The sequence below is a fragment of the Oreochromis aureus genome, linkage group 5, assembly GCF_013358895.1.
Source record: "Oreochromis aureus strain Israel breed Guangdong linkage group 5, ZZ_aureus, whole genome shotgun sequence".
Classification (NCBI taxonomy): domain Eukaryota; kingdom Metazoa; phylum Chordata; class Actinopteri; order Cichliformes; family Cichlidae; genus Oreochromis; species Oreochromis aureus.
In genome coordinates this window covers 11416665-11433194 of record NC_052946.1, presented here as the reverse complement: position 1 = coordinate 11433194, position 16530 = coordinate 11416665, and the positions used below count along the sequence as shown (strand labels likewise).

Here is a 16530-nt window from a genome sequence, read left to right as displayed (position 1 = left end):
GGCAATGAAAATGTGAAACAGGCATCGTAAACATGCCAACATTTTGTTTCTATCTAATCCATATTTCTCAAAACAATGCTGAAGAAAATTTTAAAAACATATATTTAAAAATCTAGTGTGTTTTGGGCTTGAACAAGCGCATTACAGTCAGGCGAGAGTCAGTGAGAGAAGATGTGTGCCTGGATTTGATTTTTTATTTAATCACTGTGGATGTTTGTTCACACACACTGCCCTCCACGATGTTTGGAACAAAGAAACATTTTTTGCAATTTTGCCTAAGTACACTGTTTAAGGATTACATCTAGTTTTTATACATAGTCCCCAAGTCTGAGAAGATCAAAATTAATGAAAAAACGTTTACATCAATTTAAATGTGAATGTAAAAAAATGTAATATTTGATTAAACCATGGACATCACTAAATGTTGTGCTTCCTCCCTTAAGATGCTCTGCTAGGCCTTTACTGTTGCCACCTACAGTTGCTGCTTGTTTGTGGGTCTCTCTGCATTATGGTTTGTATTTAACATTGGGTGGACTTGAGATCAGGTGACTGACTTGGCCATTGAAGAATGTACAATTTCTTTAGAAAGTCGGGTTTGGTTACTTTTGCAGTCACATCATCAATAAACACTAGTGGCCTGGTTCCACTGGCAGCCATGCATGCCCATGTTATAATGCGGCCTTCACCATGTCCACCACTCAGGTACAAGTTACTTTTGGCATGATAAAAAGTAGAAAAGCAGAGTATGAATAAAAGTGTCACAAAAAATGTGGAGAAATGTATGGGTTTTTTTTGTCACGACTTCTTCTGAAAGTCCCATTAAGAAATAATCATTATAGTGTTCTGTTGCAGAGTGTAGCAACTCTGATTAAACACCAAGCTAAACCTTTGTCAATGAATACAAAGGATTAGCTTGGTGTTTGTAGAGTTGACTTTTTACTCTCAGAATCTTCATTTGACAAGTGGTAAAAACTGTAGTTGAAAAGAAATACAAAATAGAAAAACTAATCTGATTTACATAAATGCTGCATTATGAAATAACTCAAAATATGATTTTGCATCTTTGTATTAACTTGAGCAGCAGTAATGATCATCAAAGCAAATGCCTCTTTTTAACACGTACAAATCGACCTGTATGAACTACAAATAAAATGTAGTTTTGTTTTGTTTTTTAACAACTACTGTTATTTATGCTGTGTTAACATCTTTGTCATGAAATATATACACTTATGGCGTTGCCTGAACAATGTTTCAAAGATGGCTGTGGGTAAGCCTCAGAGCATAACCAGCATGTCACTCTCCCTCTCAGAGCAACCAGGAAGAGTCAATAAACAGAAAAATCAACCAATACAGGTAACCCAGCAGGAAGTGCGGTTATTGGCAAGTTGGCCTTCAAAATAAAGTCTTCTCATTTAACATTTTTTAACCTTTTCACTGTTCTTTATAACTTAAATGTATGTAAATGAATTATTTTAAAGCAAAAATAAAAGATAAATGACATAAATGCCTTTGAGGCATCACAAATATTTTTGGACCAGTATGAAGCTTCATCATCATAGTTTATTTATATACAGTGGCTTGCAAAAGTATTCGAGTATTTTCCACATTTTGTCACATTACAGCCACAAACATGAATCAGTTTTATTGGAATTCCAGGTGAAAGACCAATACAAAGTGGTGCACACGTGAGAAGTGGAACGAAAATCATACATGATTCCAAACATTTTTTACAAATAAATAACTGCAAAGTGGGGTGTGCGTAATTATTCAGCCCCCTGAGTCAATACTTTGTAGAACCACCTTTTGCTGCAATTACAGCTGCCAGTCTTTTAGGGTATGTCTCTACCAGCTTTGCACATCTAGAGACTGAAATCCTTGCCCATTCTTCTTTGCAAAACAGCTCCAGCTCAGTCAGATTAGATGGACAGCGTTTGTGAACAGCAGTTTTCAGACCTTGCCACAGATTCTCGATAAATGTTTGGAATCATGTATGATTTTCGTTCCACTTCTCACGTGTACACCACTTTGTATTGGTCTTTCACGTGGAATTCCAATAAAATTGATTCATGTTTGTGGCTGTAATGTGACAAAATGTGGAAAAGTTCAAGGGGGCCGAATACTTTTGCAAGCCACTGTAGCACTTTAAAAACGCACAAGGCTGACCAAAGTGCCGAACAACAGAAATAAAGCTTAGGGATGAGTGCATCCAGAAAAAGACATTTCAGTATTCACATATGCCTGTGCAGATGTACATAAAGGACAGTGACTCTGTCCTTTATGTACATCTGCTAAGGTGTTTTCTGTCTCTCTGTCTCAGGTGGAGGTGTACAGTGTGACAGTGGACTGCACTGTGACCTCTCGTTTTGCCCACACTGTCATGACCTCCAAGGCGTTCAACAAAGCAAACTCTTCACAGGAAATCTTGTTTGAAGTGGAGCTGCCCAAGACTGCTTTCATCACAAACTTCAGCATGTTAGTCTGTTTCCTCTCTAATCGTTCTGACAGTTTATATAGGACAGTCCTTCATTTCACTACTGTGCTCCAAAGCTGAATTTGTCACTATCATGCAGTCAATTTATGTGCTTTACATCCCTCATGTCTATCTCCATCTTTGTGCCTCACAGGGAAATCGAGGGTCAGGTGTATGTCGGACAGGTGAAGGAGAAAGAGAAAGCTAAGAAACAGTAGGAGAAGGCTGTTTCCTCTGGACAGACTGCTGGACTCGTCAAGTGAGTCGTCCAAATGAACCACAAACACAGATTGTACAAATTAACTGGAGCTGTTAATGTGTGACAGTGTGATAGTCTTTTTGTTGTTGTTGTGTTTTTATTTTTTTTTTTGTTTTTATTTGTTTACAGGGCTTCTGGAAGAAACCACTGTAGTTTTCAGTCTCTGTCAATATGGTTGGACAAACCTGCAGTCAGCTGAGACTGAAGAAGTCACTTGGATGAGTGATGAAACGTTTCTCCCACTGAAAACGTTACGTCCAGATGAACAGAATCAACTTTTTCAGATTTCTTTCTTAATCTTGAAACCACTGGTGTCGATTTTATTGTCACTTTGCTAAGTGTTTAAAAAAGTATTGATTGGATTCACTCTTCCAAACATCCACAAAATAACAAATATTATCTTTGTGGTTCACAGTACTCACAGCCTCCTGGACACTGAGCTCAGGGCAGTTGACCAATATAAGAAAACACACACATACGTGTCCCTCCCACAGGGCACTGAGAGTTTTGCTCTGCACTGAAGTCAGCCAGTGTTCAGTCAGAGTTTGGTCATGTCTGGACTGTTGGGTGTTCGCCTGCTGCTGCTGTGGGGCTGCGCCTGCCTCTGGCTGAGCAGCTCAGCCTCGGGAGCTCTGGTCATCTCCAGGCACAATGAAGCCATACAGGTAACGTCAAACATTCTTGTGATATGAAATTGAAATAACTTTGTGGCATGATTTTGACAGCACTGACCTCAGAAAAGTAGTCCTATGATTTTTTTTTTTTTTTAAACCCCAAACCCTTAAACACAAACTGTGTCTGCGTTTTTTGTAAGCTTTTTCTTACAACTTACTTCATGTAATCTCCGTAATATCCTGTGTGTGTATTTCAGGAAAGAAGAGGCGCTGCCAGATCACTGCAGGTACTTTGCAAACGATTCACATTAAAAAATAATAAGGCAGCACTAAGATCTACATTTCCACCATATATTTATGTATTTATCAGTTTACCAGTAGATATGTCTTAAAAAATGGTGGGATCTGTGTTATGTTGAAGTTGAGCTGATATGACGCAGTACCAGAAACTGCAGTTTAACAGTGATTTAAACCTAATGAGGTGTTTTCACTAAGACAAAGAGACTATGTGTGAACTGAATCTATCGCCCTTTTTTCTTACAGAAAAGAAGTACAAATGAAGCAATGGTAAGAAATGTATCCATTCATATTCCCGGTGATGATAATGGTGATGGGAGATCATTGATTTAATTCAGATTAACAGATCAGATTCATGGAGAGAAACCTGCTTGTTGTTCTCTATGGGATGTGTGGATAAGCTCACAGGGACCTCAAGTGATGGCTGCCAAACAAGCAGTGTGATCAAAGTGTAGTGTCCAAGCTGCTGATTAACCTGCAAAGATTTCTCCTGTCTTCTTCTTACTTTCCCCAAATGAGCAAACTCGTTATAACAGCCTCTCATTACTCTGAAAGGCTTTTTTAATTCAAACACTACACTTGATATAAACTAGAGATCATTAACGTATAAACAAATATGTGAGTTACCAAAGGTCAGTTTGGCAAAAAAAATCCCCCCAAAACAACGCTGCACCATGAAAGGAGAAAGCAAACTGCTTTAAACAGCAGGTGGACATATTAAGCTAGTCCATCCAGATGAACAGCACACAGGTAAAATTTGTAAAATACTCTCAGCTCAATTTAGTGATGTGATACTAACAAGGAGTGTTAAAAAAGTGTCGAGAGATTATAAATTGTACATTTATGCAACACCTGCTGCTGTTGTGAAGATCTGAGCAGAGTAACAATTGTGTTTTAAACAGAAAATAAAAGCTCTTTTCTTGTATGCTGATTCATTACACATGGCATGTGATAGTTGATTTAATTCAGATTAAAAAATCAGATTCATAGAGAGAAACCCATTTTTATCTTCTTACATTTCCTTCTGTCTCTCTGTCTCAGGTGGAGGTGTACAGTGTGACAGTGGACTGCACTGTGACCTCTCGTTTTGCCCACACTGTCATGACCTCCAAGGCGTTCAACAAAGCAAACTCGTCACAGGAAATCTTTTTTGAAGTGGAGCTGCCCAAAACTGCTTTCATCACAAACTTCAGCATGTTAGTCTGTTTCCTCTCTAATCGTTCTGACAGTTTTTATAGGACAGTCCTTCATTTCACAGCTGTGCTCCAAAGCTGAATTTGTCACTATCATGGTGTCAATTTATGTGCTTAACATCCCTCATGTCTATCTCCATCTTTGTGCCTCACAGGGAAATCGAGGGTCAGGTGTATGTGGGAGAGGTGAAGGAGAAAGAGAAAGCTAAGAAACAGTACGAGAAGGCTGTTTCCTCTGGACAGACTGCTGGACTCGTCAAGTGAGTCGTCCAAATGAACCATAAACACAGATGGTGTAAATTCACTGGAGCAGCTGTCAGATGTCTCTGTGCTGTTTTCTTGTTGTTGTTTTTCCCAGGGCTTCTGGAAGAAAGATGGAGAAGTTTTCAGTCTCTGTCAATATTGCAGCTGAAAGCAACGTGACCTTTGTCCTGACATATGAGGAGCTCCTTCAGAGGAAACTGGGCCGATATGAGCTTTTGACCAGAGTCAAACCCAAAACACTGGTTCAGGACTTTCAGGTGAATCCATGTTTGATTAGATTTTCTATTCCTTGTATCTGGTTGTAGTGCTTTCAGTGGGAGAAACATTTTGTCACTCATCAAAAAGTATCTTTTTGCACAATAACTGAAATTAGCCCACTGAATGAACAGTGGGCTGTGAGGTCATTCACTGATCAGTGATCAATGGTCTTTGATAAGTGGTTGCTGATCAATGGTCATGACAATTTGCATATTAATGATCAAGGAACTGACCTCACAGCCTGTTGTTCATTCAGTGGGCTACTTTCAGTTATTGTGCAAAGGTACTGTTTATAAGGTTGGACAAACATGCAGTCAGCTGAGACTGAAGAAGTGACTTGGATGAGTGACAAAATGTTTCTTGCACTGAAAACAGTACATCCAGATGAACAGAATCAACTTTTTGGGATTTCCTTACCTGGATGATTCAGCATGCATTAAGACATTTCAACCCTCATAGGGTGATTTCCTGATTTACATTAGAAATGATCTCCTGTCTCCATGTTTGCCTTTGTGGAAACAGATTGTGACAAACATCTATGAGCCTCAGGGCATTTCTTATGTTGACGCCCATGCAACCTTCCTCTCGAATGAGCTGCTCCCTCTGGTGGAGAAAACTGTCACAGACAGAAAGGTACCTTCATACAATTGATGATCATCTATAATGAACTTTCTGATTATTGCGCTGCATTTTATTGCATGGTTGAATCTCAGTTGGGATCATAATTGTGTATGTATTATTCCCATTTTAGGCGCATATCTCCTTCTCACCAACCATGGAGCAGCAGAGGAAGTGTCCAGGTTGTGATGGAACACTTATTGATGGAGATTTTATTGTCAGCTATGATGTGAAGCGAGAGAAGAACCTTGGGGACATACAGGTCAGTGAAAGCTTCAAGTGCTGAAGAAGATCAAATTTAATCAATTTTTTTTTTCTACGCTATTGTTTTAAAATTCATTACTTTTTGGAATGTGTCTCTTCTTCAGATTGTAAATGGATACTTTGTGCACTTCTTTGCTCCTGAATTACCCAAACTCCCAAAGAATGTGGTCTTTGTGATTGATATAAGTGGATCAATGAGTGGAAGAAAGATTGTGCAGGTAAGAAGTTGTTCTGACCCCTGATGTGCTTCTAATATGTCAAAGTTCACGTGGACACACGTCATTCTCTGACTCTTTGTAGACAAGAGAAGCTATGCTGGCCATTCTTCAACAAGTCCATGAAGACGACCACTTTGCCATCATCCTGTTTGATTCTGTTATTGAAACCTGGAAGGATTCACTTACCAAAGCAACAAAGGAAAACATAACTGAAGCCATGGATTACATCAGAAGAATAAATAGCAGAGGAAGTAAGAAATACAAAAAAACAAGCAAACAAAGCAAAAAACAAACAAACAAACAACTAACAGCACAAATAACATTAATAGTTTATGCATTTTAAAAAATCAGTTGTATTTTCCTTTTAGTGACCAATGTTAATGATGCAGTGTTGAAAGCTGTAAACATGCTGGTCAAAGACAGACAGATGGAGAGGCTACCAGAGAGAAGTGCAGATATGATTATATTACTGACTGATGGAATGCCAAATGAGGGTAAGTATGTAGAGTGCAAACATACTGTAGGCTAGGTTATGTTTGTTCAGCATTTAACATTTAACATTACATTGCATTTAGCATTTTTATCTTTGTGTGTTGCATGCATGCATTTGTAGGAGAGAGCAACATTGGTAAGATCCAGGAGAATGTGCGTACAGCTATTGGGGGAAACATGTCTCTGTACTGTCTTGGATTTGGAAATGATGTGGATTATTCCTTCCTGGATGTGATGAGCAGACAAAACAAAGGCCTGGCTCGCAGAATCTTTGAAGCTTCAGATGCTGTTGTTCAGCTCCAGGTGCGAGTTCCTCTTCCACCTTAATCTCTGTAGCTCCCTTATTTAGAAACCTTTAGATAATAACTTCTTCCACAGTGTAACCTCGTGTGCTTTATTCAAAGCACACTTTCTGCTTAATCACCTGCAAATTATAATTATAATAAATGCAGCCTGTTTGTAGCTTTAGAAGTCCGGATCACTGAGTTGGAGTCCCAGCTCCAGACCCTTGAAAATCCTGCAGCTAGCCAGAGCCCTGTAGTCCATGTGGGCTTAGCCATCGTTAACTGCCTCCCCGGGCGGTTTGTACAGAGTAGCCAATAAATCAGGTCCAGCCCTAACTGTATGCTTTAGCAAAAAGGAAAGTTTTAAGCCTAATCTTGAAAGTAGAGATAGTGTCTGTCTCCCGAATCCAAACTGGAAGCTGGTTCCACAGAAGAGGGGCCTGAAAACTGAAGGCTCTGCCTCCCATTCTAAATACTCTAGGAACAACAAGTAGGCCTGCAGAGCGAGAGCGAAGTGCTCTAATAGGGTGATATGGTACTACAAGGTCATTAAGATAAGATGGGGCCTGATTATTTAAGACCTTGTATGTGAGGAGCAGGATTTTGAATTCAATTCTGGATTTAACAGGAAGCCAATGAAGGGAAGCCAAAACAGGAGAAATATGCTCTCTCTTTCTAGTCCCTGTCAGGACTCTTGCTGCAGCATTTTGGATTAGCTGAAGGCTTTTCAGCGAGTGTTTAGACATCCTGATAATAATGAATTACAGTAGTCCAGCCTGGAAGTAATGAATGCATGAACTAGTTTTTCAGCATCACTCTGAGACAGGATATTTCTAATTTTAGAGATGTTGCGCAAATGGAAGAAAGCAGTCTTACATATTTGTTTAATATGTGCGTTGAAGGATATATCCTGGTCAAAAATGACTCCAAGGTTCCTCACAGCATTGCTGGAGGCCCAGGTAATGCCATCCAGAGTAAGAATCTGGTTAGATACTATAATTCTAAGATTTTCAGGGCCGAGTACAATAACCTCAGTTTTATCTGAATTAAGAAGCAGAAAGTTAGCGGCCATCCAGGTCTTTATGTCTTTAAGGCATTCCTGCAGTTTAACTAATTGGTGTGTGTTACCTGGCTTCATGGATAGATAGAGCTGCGTGTCATCTGCATAGCAGTGAAAATTTATGCTATGTCTTCTAATGATGCTGCCTAAGGGAAGCATGTATAATGTAAATAGAATTGGTCCTAGCACTGAACCCTGTGGAACACCATAATTGACCTTAGTGGGTGAAGAGGACTCTCCATTTACTTGTACAAATTGGAGTCTATTAGATAGATATGATACAAACCACTGCAGTGCAGTACCTTTAATACCTACAGCATGTTCTAATCGCTCTAATAGGATATTATGGTCAACAGTATCGAATGCAGCACTGAGGTCTAGCAGGACAAGCACAGAGATGAGTCCACTGTCAGAGGCCATAAGAAGATCATTTGTAACCTTCACTAAAGCTGTTTCTGTGCTGTGATGAGCTCTGAAACCTGACTGAAACTCTTCAAATAAGCCATTCCTCTGCAGATGATCAGTTAGCTGTTTGACAACTACTCTTTCAAGGATGTTTGATATGAAAGGAAGGTTGGAGATTGGCCTATAATTAGCTAAGACAGCTGGGTCTAGAGATGGCTTTTTAAGTAAAGGTTTAACTACAGCCAGCTTGAAGGCCTGTGGTACATAGCCGATTATTAGAGATAGGTTGATCATATTTAAGATTGAAGAATTAATTAATGGCAGGACTTCTTTGAGCAGTTTTGTAGGAATGGGGTCTAAAAGACACGTTGATGGTTTGGAGGAAGTAATTATTGAAGTTAACTCAGAAAGATCAATTGGAGAAAAAGAGTCTAACTTAACATCAATGGTACTAAAAGTAGCTGTAGATAATATTACATCTGTGGGATGATTATTGGTAATTTTTCTCTCTAATGATAAAAATTTTATTTGTGAAGAAGTTCATGAAGTCATTACTAGTTAATGTTAAAGGGATTGTTTGCTCAGTAGAGCTCTGACTTTTGTCAGCCTGGCTACAGTGCTGAAGAGAAACCTGGGGTTGTTCTTATTTTCTTCAATCAGTGACGAATAGTAAGATGTTCTGGCTTTGCGGAGGGCTTTCTTATAAAGCAACAAACTATTTCTCCAGGCTAAATGATGATCCTCTAAATTTGTGACACGCCATTTCCTCTCCAGCTTACGAGTTATCTGCTTTAGGCTACGTGTTTGAGAATTATACCACGGAGTCAGGGACTTCGGATTTGAGGCCTTAGTTTTCACAGGAGCTACAGTATCCAGAGTTGTACGTAGTGAGGAGGTAAAATTATTAATAAGATAATCGACCTCTGTTGGAGTAGCGTTCAGGTAGCTGCTCTGCTCTATGTTGGTACAGGCCATTGAAGATGATAACAGTGGGTGGATTATATTCTTAAACTTAGTTACAGCACTTTCAGAAAGACATCTACTGTGATAAAGTCGACTCTCCACTGCTGTGTAATCAATTATTGTAAATGTAAATGTTATCAGGAAATGATCAGACAGCAGAGGATTTTCAGGAAACACTGTTAAATGTCCAGTTTCTATGCCATATGTTAAAACAAGATCTAGAGTGTGATTAAAGTGGTGGGTGGGTTCTTTTACATTTTGAGAGAAGCCAATTGAGTCTAATAACAGATTAAATGCCATGTTGAGGCTGTCATTTTTAGCATCTACATGGATGTTAAAATCACCCACAATAATTATTTTATCTGAGCTGAGCACTAAATCAGATAAAAGTCTGAGAAATCAGAGAGAAACTCTGTGTAAGGCCCAGGTGGACGATAGATGATAACAAGTAAGACTGGTTTCTGAGTTTTACAGCTGGGGTGGACGAGGCTAAGCATCAGGCTTTCAAATGAATTAAAAGTCTGTCTTGGTCTTTCGTTAATTAATAGACTGGTGTGAAAAATTGCTGCCACACCGCCCCTCGGCCTGTGCTTCGAGGTTTCTGGTAGTTAGAATGACTCGGGGTGTTGATTCATTTAAACTAACATAATCATCCTGCTGCAACCAGGTTTCTGTAAGGCAGAGTAAATCGATTTGTTGATCAATTATTAAGTCATGTACTAACAGAGACTTGGAGGAGAGAGACCTAATATTTAATAATCCACATTTCACTGTTTTACTCTTTGGTTCAGATGTGGATACTGTATTGTTCTTTCTTTTGATTTTTATGTTTAAATTGTTTATTGCTGGTTTTTAGTTTGTTTTTTGTCTGTTTGGGAGCTGACACAGTCTCAATGGAGATGGGTTTTTGGGGGGTAGCAGGAGAAAGGTGCAGAGAGGCGTGTAAGACTGCAACTCTGCTTCCTGGTCCCAACTCTGGATAGTCATATTTTGGGGGGTTTAATAAATTCGTCCATATTTCTAGAAATGAGAGCTGCTCCATCCAAAGTGGGATGGATGCCGTCTCTCCTAACAAGACCAGGTTTCCTCCAGAAGGTTTGCCAATTATCTATGAAGCCCACATCGTTTCTGGGACACCACTCAGACAGCCAGCAATTTAAGGAGAACATGCGGCTAAACATGTCACTCCTGGTCTGATTGGGGAGGGGACCAGAGAAAACTACAGAGTCCGACATTGTTTTGGCAAAGTTACACACCGATTCAATATTGATTTTAGTGACCTCCGATTGGCGTAACCGGGTGTCATTACTGCCGACGTGAATTATGATCTTACTGTATTTACATTTACCCTTAAATTTCCTTCAATGTCGCCTGCTCTGGCCCCGGGAAGACAATTGACTATGGTTGCCGGTGTCTCTAGCTTCACATGTCTGAGAACAGAATCACCAATTACCAGAGTTGCATCCCAAATCAAATTCTATCTTCACATACATGGTGTTAAATACTCAGGTCCCACCTTCTCTTAAAGAGCACAAAAAAAAGAAATGTAGCACCTCAACAGCACTTTGCTCTCTTACTTGTGGTTCCCAGGTTATTTAAAAGTAGAGTGGGAGGCAAAACCTTCATATCCCTCGCTCTCTCGCCTTCAGTTTTCAGGCTTCTCTTCTGTGGGTTCGATTTCTGGCGCCAGACAGACATTGTCATGATTTCTTAGATTTTCATTTAAAGCACTGCAGTTATGTCCTATTCCTATGAATTATATGCTGTCACTATTTCATGCTGAGTTTACAATAGAAAATTGGAACATGCAAAAGTGATAAAGTGTGTGTATTTATTTCAGGGTTTCTACGACGAAGTGGCCAGCCCTCTACTTTTAGAGGTGGACATGCACTATCCTGACAATGCAGTGGATTCTCTGACCACCAGCCACTTTAGCCAGTTGTTTAATGGCACAGAGATTGTTGTGGCTGGTCATTTAATGGACAATGACCTTGACAACTTCCTGGTGGAAGTGGTTGGACAGGGGGTGAGGAAAAAAGGAAAAACAAAAGAAATGGCAGAAACATTGAGATATTGAGTAGATATAGCCTATATTTATTTGTTTTACTCTGATTTATATGCATTTTATCTTTTGTTTCCCCTGTAGCTCGAAGAAGACTTCAGAGTCCAGGGTCAGGTCAGTGCCGCAGACTGGGATGTTTTTTACCCAGACGAGGAGTACATCTTTGGAGATTTTACCGAGCGGTTGTGGGCCTACCTCACTATCCAGCAGTTACTGGAGAAGAGGTCAGTTTAAATCAGTTCATTTCGATTGCTAAGGCACATTGTTCTCAGAAGAAATATGGTATGATATATAGTCTTTGATGACACTTGTTCTTTTACCAGGATGCTCATTTTAATGATTTGATGTTCTTTTATAGATTTCCCTGTAGTAATACATATATTTTCCTTCTGGCAGCAAGAGCGGTACACCAGATGAGAAAGCCAACACAACAGCCAAGGCCCTGGATATGTCCCTGCAGTACAGCTTTGTCACCCCTCTCACATCCATGGTTGTTACCAAGCCCGAAACCGAAGACTCAACAAGCAGCCCTCTTATTGCTGACAAGCTGACTGAAGGTACCTGGAGAAAACAGAGTTTAAAAATTTAAAATACTGGGCTGGCTTTTCTTAAAGAGACAAAAACTATATTGAATGATGAATTGGAGGTGTGTGTGTGTGTGTGTGTGTGTGTGTGTGTGTGTGTGTGTGTGTGTGTGTGTGTGTGTGTGTGTGTGTGTCACTTTGAAATGGCTGCAGTCAAGCTTTACCAGAAAAGCAAAGCATGGCTGCAGTTCATTCATAAAGAGAACTGGTGACTGAGATTACATTTTCCACATATTATTCCTCTTTAGTGCACTGTTAAAAAAAATCCTAGAAAAACAGTAATATTCCAGCAGCTGGGGCGCCAAAATAATACCATAAAATAACAGAAAATAACTTTCTCATAAAAATACGGTTATTTTCAGTACTGACAATACAGTTTGTTGCCCTAATTTTACATGGGATTCTGCCTTTTCCAAGTGCTTTTAAACATTAAATTAGGAACATGTTAATGTGATTAAACAATGAAATTACCTATAAACAAGGTCAATGAATGTGGCAATATGAATAATAATACTTAAATGTACAGAAATATACAGTTAACAGTTGGTTTAAATAATAATGGATTGCATGCCCTGGGACAGACTGACAGAGGCGAGGCTGCCATATCGCACCATCGGCCCCTCTGGCCATCACCAGTAGGCGGTAGGTGAAGAGTCTTGACCAAGGACACAACGACCGAGAGTGTCCGAGCCGGGGCTCGAACCGGCAACCTTCTGATTACAAGGCAACCTGCCAACTCTTGAGCCACGATCGCGCTAAATAGCAATAATAATAATTATTATTTGATGTAAAAAAAAGTTCATGTGAATCATTTTATATATTTTTCCATAGCATTACATTTGAATTTAACAGTTCAATCTTTCAAATAACTGACAAATATTTATGAAATTATGATACATTTGTGAATGTATTTTAACAATCTAAATATGCATATGTACAGACAGATACATTTAAAAAACAAGAAAATAATGTTTTATTGCATTACAGTGATTTTACATTAATTTACATTTGAAATGTGAAATCACAGTCTATTTATGTAAATTTAATGATATTCTAGAAGAACAGAACAAAACTGTAAAATACACAGTAAAATACTTTTATATTAGGATTTTTTTTTACAATGTGAAGTATACCAGCAGAACCTGGCGCTCCAGTTTAAAACTGTTACCTGTCTGTTTTTTCTCACAGAGCAAAGACAGCAGGCTGAAAAAATGAGTAAGTGATTTTTTTTATTTTTACGATAAATCACAAAAAAGATTTATGGGACAAAGTCAATTTGTTGTATTCATGTTGATTTGGATTTTATTCTCCCTGTTCAAAGCATATAATTATATACCCGCGCAGTCGTATCCACGGCATTACCAGCCAGCACCCACATATTTTGGTAAGTACATCATATACAGTTCAGATAGGATAGATTGTGCTCCAGCTATGACGTCTGACTTTGCTGATATTTACAGATCTGCATTAAGAGGCACAGTTAATTCGATAAAATGCTATGGCATCTTTTACAAACATAGGAGGACTTGGTGATTGCTTCACTTTAAATTTGGTGCCACTTTAAATTATTGCTAATTATTATTTCAAGTCCTACTGCACTAACTGGTCCAAAGATGTGTGGAAATGCTCTTCATTGCTCTCAGATAATGAATAATTTTGGCTTCATCTAAATTTTAGCTTTGTTGGCATGTTTTCAACAGCATGCCAGAAAGATGCCATTTCTTTGAATTTGAGGACATGTTTAGACTCTGTTTAAAAATGGATAGATGCAGATGAAACATTAAGGAGAGCAATGTTATTGAGTCTGAGTAAGGAAAGGCTCACTTGTAGTCCTTTCTTAATATGCTGCTTTTGAATTCTTTTTTATTCTAATGGGGACAGTTTACAAAATGAACCCCATGTTTTTTCAGTTAGACTTAAAATTATGACTGAGATCATAAATTTGTCAGGAAATAGATTACTGAAACCGTGTGCCATTTCCCAAAGATATTCATACATATAACTGTATTTTTGAAACCCTGACAAGCCTCCCCCTGCTGGCCATAAGAGTGACAGCAGATTTAAGACATCTCCAGATTTGCTTCTCTTTTTGGACCCAGAAACTATCTCCATCTTTAATATAGAGCCTGTGATGGACAGATTTGTTTTTCTCAAAACAGTATCAGTGTTTCAAAACACTGACAACAACACTTAAGATTATGTAGCTGGAACTAAAATGAAGTAGATGGATGTGGTTCCACCCATGAGTGTGGACTTCTCATGGGTGGAACGTCATGAACGTCATGTTGCTTGTGTGTTTTTCTGCAATATGTATTTATTCCTGTCACTGTATTCTGGGGCCCCTGCAGTGGATGGAGATCCTCACTTCATGATAGAGCTACCAGACCGAGGTGATGCTTTGTGTTTCAACATCAATGACAAACCAGGAACCATTTTCAACCTGGTCAGAGACTCAAATTCAGGTCAGACCCGTGTACACAAATGTCTTAAGACTTAGGAAATGCAGTCTTAGTGTCGTCCTTGTTCTTTTTCTAATTTTATAGCTCCAAACTTGTACTGATATTTTTTCCTCAGTTTACACATGAGTTATGCAATATTATGCACATATGTGCCAGAAAGTCCGGTACATCATGTGACTGACTGGATCCCCCTGTCTCCAGGTATTTTGGTGAATGGTGAGATTATTGGAGACAAGAAAACTCCCCTGATGGGCAAATAAACTGCTTTTGGTCTGACATTTTCCAAAAATAAACACCTATTTTTGGCGTTTTTAGGCATTGTCCACCAGACCCTTGGGGTCAGGCTAGAGGTGAAAAGAAACACTGAGGACATCTTTTAAAACTCCCAAAGCCAAGTTCCAGGTCTTTTGTACATTGTTCAAAGCAAATGGGTCAAACTGCTTTGGTCTGTAGATCTGCATCTGCCTCCATTAACAGAGAAGTTTGAAAGGATCCATCTAGTCCAGTAATTGACATTGTTAAAGTCACAGCACCATCTTTCAACCCCCCTTCCCATATCCACTAACATCTTGTGTCAGGTAACCTCAATATGCCACATTACAGGTGAGGCAAGGTCTCACAGTGGTTTCTGTCAACAGGTCTGGTGGTAATGATCCACGGCCTTTTTCACACTTTGGCTCATGTGACTATGTGCATGATTAATCATGAGCCAACGATCACCTCCTAAGGCACAGCCCTCACTGTGGTTTAAATACCTGGGACTCTCCATCTTTTGGTTTTTGAATCAAAGACGTTTCTTAGATGTGAGATGAAACGTCTCCATGACACTTAAAGAAGTCAGGCTGCCTTCTTTTCAAGCTCTTATGATTGAGTTTTATTCTTTCTCCTACAGTGTGGATCTTCTTGTGACCAAGGATCGCAGCCTAACAGTAACACTAAGAGATTCAGTTAAGTTTGTGATTTTGCTTCACAAAGTGTGGAAGAAGCACCCGTACCACCGGGACTACTTGGGTTTCTACACCCTGGACAGTCACCTCCTGTCCCCTGGTGTTCATGGCCTGCTAGGTACAACATGACACATTTCTTCTCTAAATTTGTGGTTTATCACTGATATTTTTAAGATATTTCTATGTTAATGCAATTATTAATAAATAATATTTAACAACAATATGGACCAATAATCTCTTGTGTGAGCAAAACAAATACAGCAAAACTCAAAATATTTAGGTATAATTTAAAATTCCCAGTATTGGAAAGGGTCCAAATTCAAATATTTTTATAATTTAAATGGTTTACCATCCTCCAGGTCAGTTCTATCATGGGATTAACTATGAGGTGGCAGACTTGCATCCAGGAAAAGTCCCAGAGAAACCAGATGCCACCATGTATGTGAAAGGACAGGAGCTCAATGTAACCAGGTACACTAAAGACTTCAGTCTGGAAGTGTTTGCATGCAAAATAAATTTTAAATGTGTTGTTGCTGTGTCTGTGCTCTCGCAGTGTGAATTTTCTAAATGAAACATCTCTCTCTGTCACAGAGGCTGGCAGAGGGATTTCAGGGGCGATGTGAAGAACGGAGAAAATGTTCCGTGCTGGTTCATTCACAATAATGGGACTGGCCTCATTGACGGACATGTGACAGACTACATTGTTTCCGGCCTTTTTAAATCTGTTTAAGAAGAGGCCACACAGCCGCACCAGCTGCTGAAATCATCACAATGCAATTCGTTTAAATAAATATTCAAATCCGCAGACACTTACAGCAC

The 16530-nt window shown here is 39.2% G+C and overlaps 2 protein-coding genes across 5 annotated transcripts in view; both read left to right on the top strand.

Annotated features, from left to right (window-relative positions):
• The first annotated feature begins 2685 nt into the window (after positions 1-2685).
• Positions 2686-16530, top strand: part of LOC116330162 (inter-alpha-trypsin inhibitor heavy chain H3-like) — a 36658-nt gene continuing 22813 nt past the window's right edge. For 2 of the 4 annotated variants that reach the window (XM_039612739.1, XM_039612738.1), the window contains exons 1-17: positions 3157-3394; positions 3601-3630; positions 3887-3910; positions 4682-4836; positions 4989-5093; positions 5192-5354; positions 5878-5988; positions 6107-6235; positions 6342-6455; positions 6538-6706; positions 6824-6949; positions 7069-7250; positions 11500-11685; positions 11806-11945; positions 12118-12278; positions 13494-13520; positions 13627-13689. In XM_039612739.1, coding sequence (XP_039468673.1) covers positions 3281-3394; positions 3601-3630; positions 3887-3910; positions 4682-4836; positions 4989-5093; positions 5192-5354; positions 5878-5988; positions 6107-6235; positions 6342-6455; positions 6538-6706; positions 6824-6949; positions 7069-7250; positions 11500-11685; positions 11806-11945; positions 12118-12278; positions 13494-13520; positions 13627-13689 — 1999 coding nt within the window. In that variant the 5' untranslated portion in view covers positions 3157-3280. Of the gene's footprint in view, positions 2730-3156; positions 3395-3600; positions 3631-3886; positions 3911-4681; positions 4837-4988; positions 5094-5191; positions 5355-5877; positions 5989-6106; positions 6236-6341; positions 6456-6537; positions 6707-6823; positions 6950-7068; positions 7251-11499; positions 11686-11805; positions 11946-12117; positions 12279-13493; positions 13521-13626; positions 13690-16530 lie in introns of those variants that run through there. The other 2 variants (XM_039612741.1, XM_039612740.1) reach the window with 2 other exon arrangements.
• Positions 15560-16516, top strand: LOC120440379 (inter-alpha-trypsin inhibitor heavy chain H3-like). Its single transcript, XM_039612742.1, has 3 exons — positions 15560-15829; positions 16071-16182; positions 16303-16516. The coding sequence occupies exons 1-3, from the start codon at positions 15586-15588 to the stop codon at positions 16439-16441; spliced, it is 495 nt and encodes a 164-aa protein (XP_039468676.1). The 5' UTR covers positions 15560-15585; the 3' UTR covers positions 16442-16516.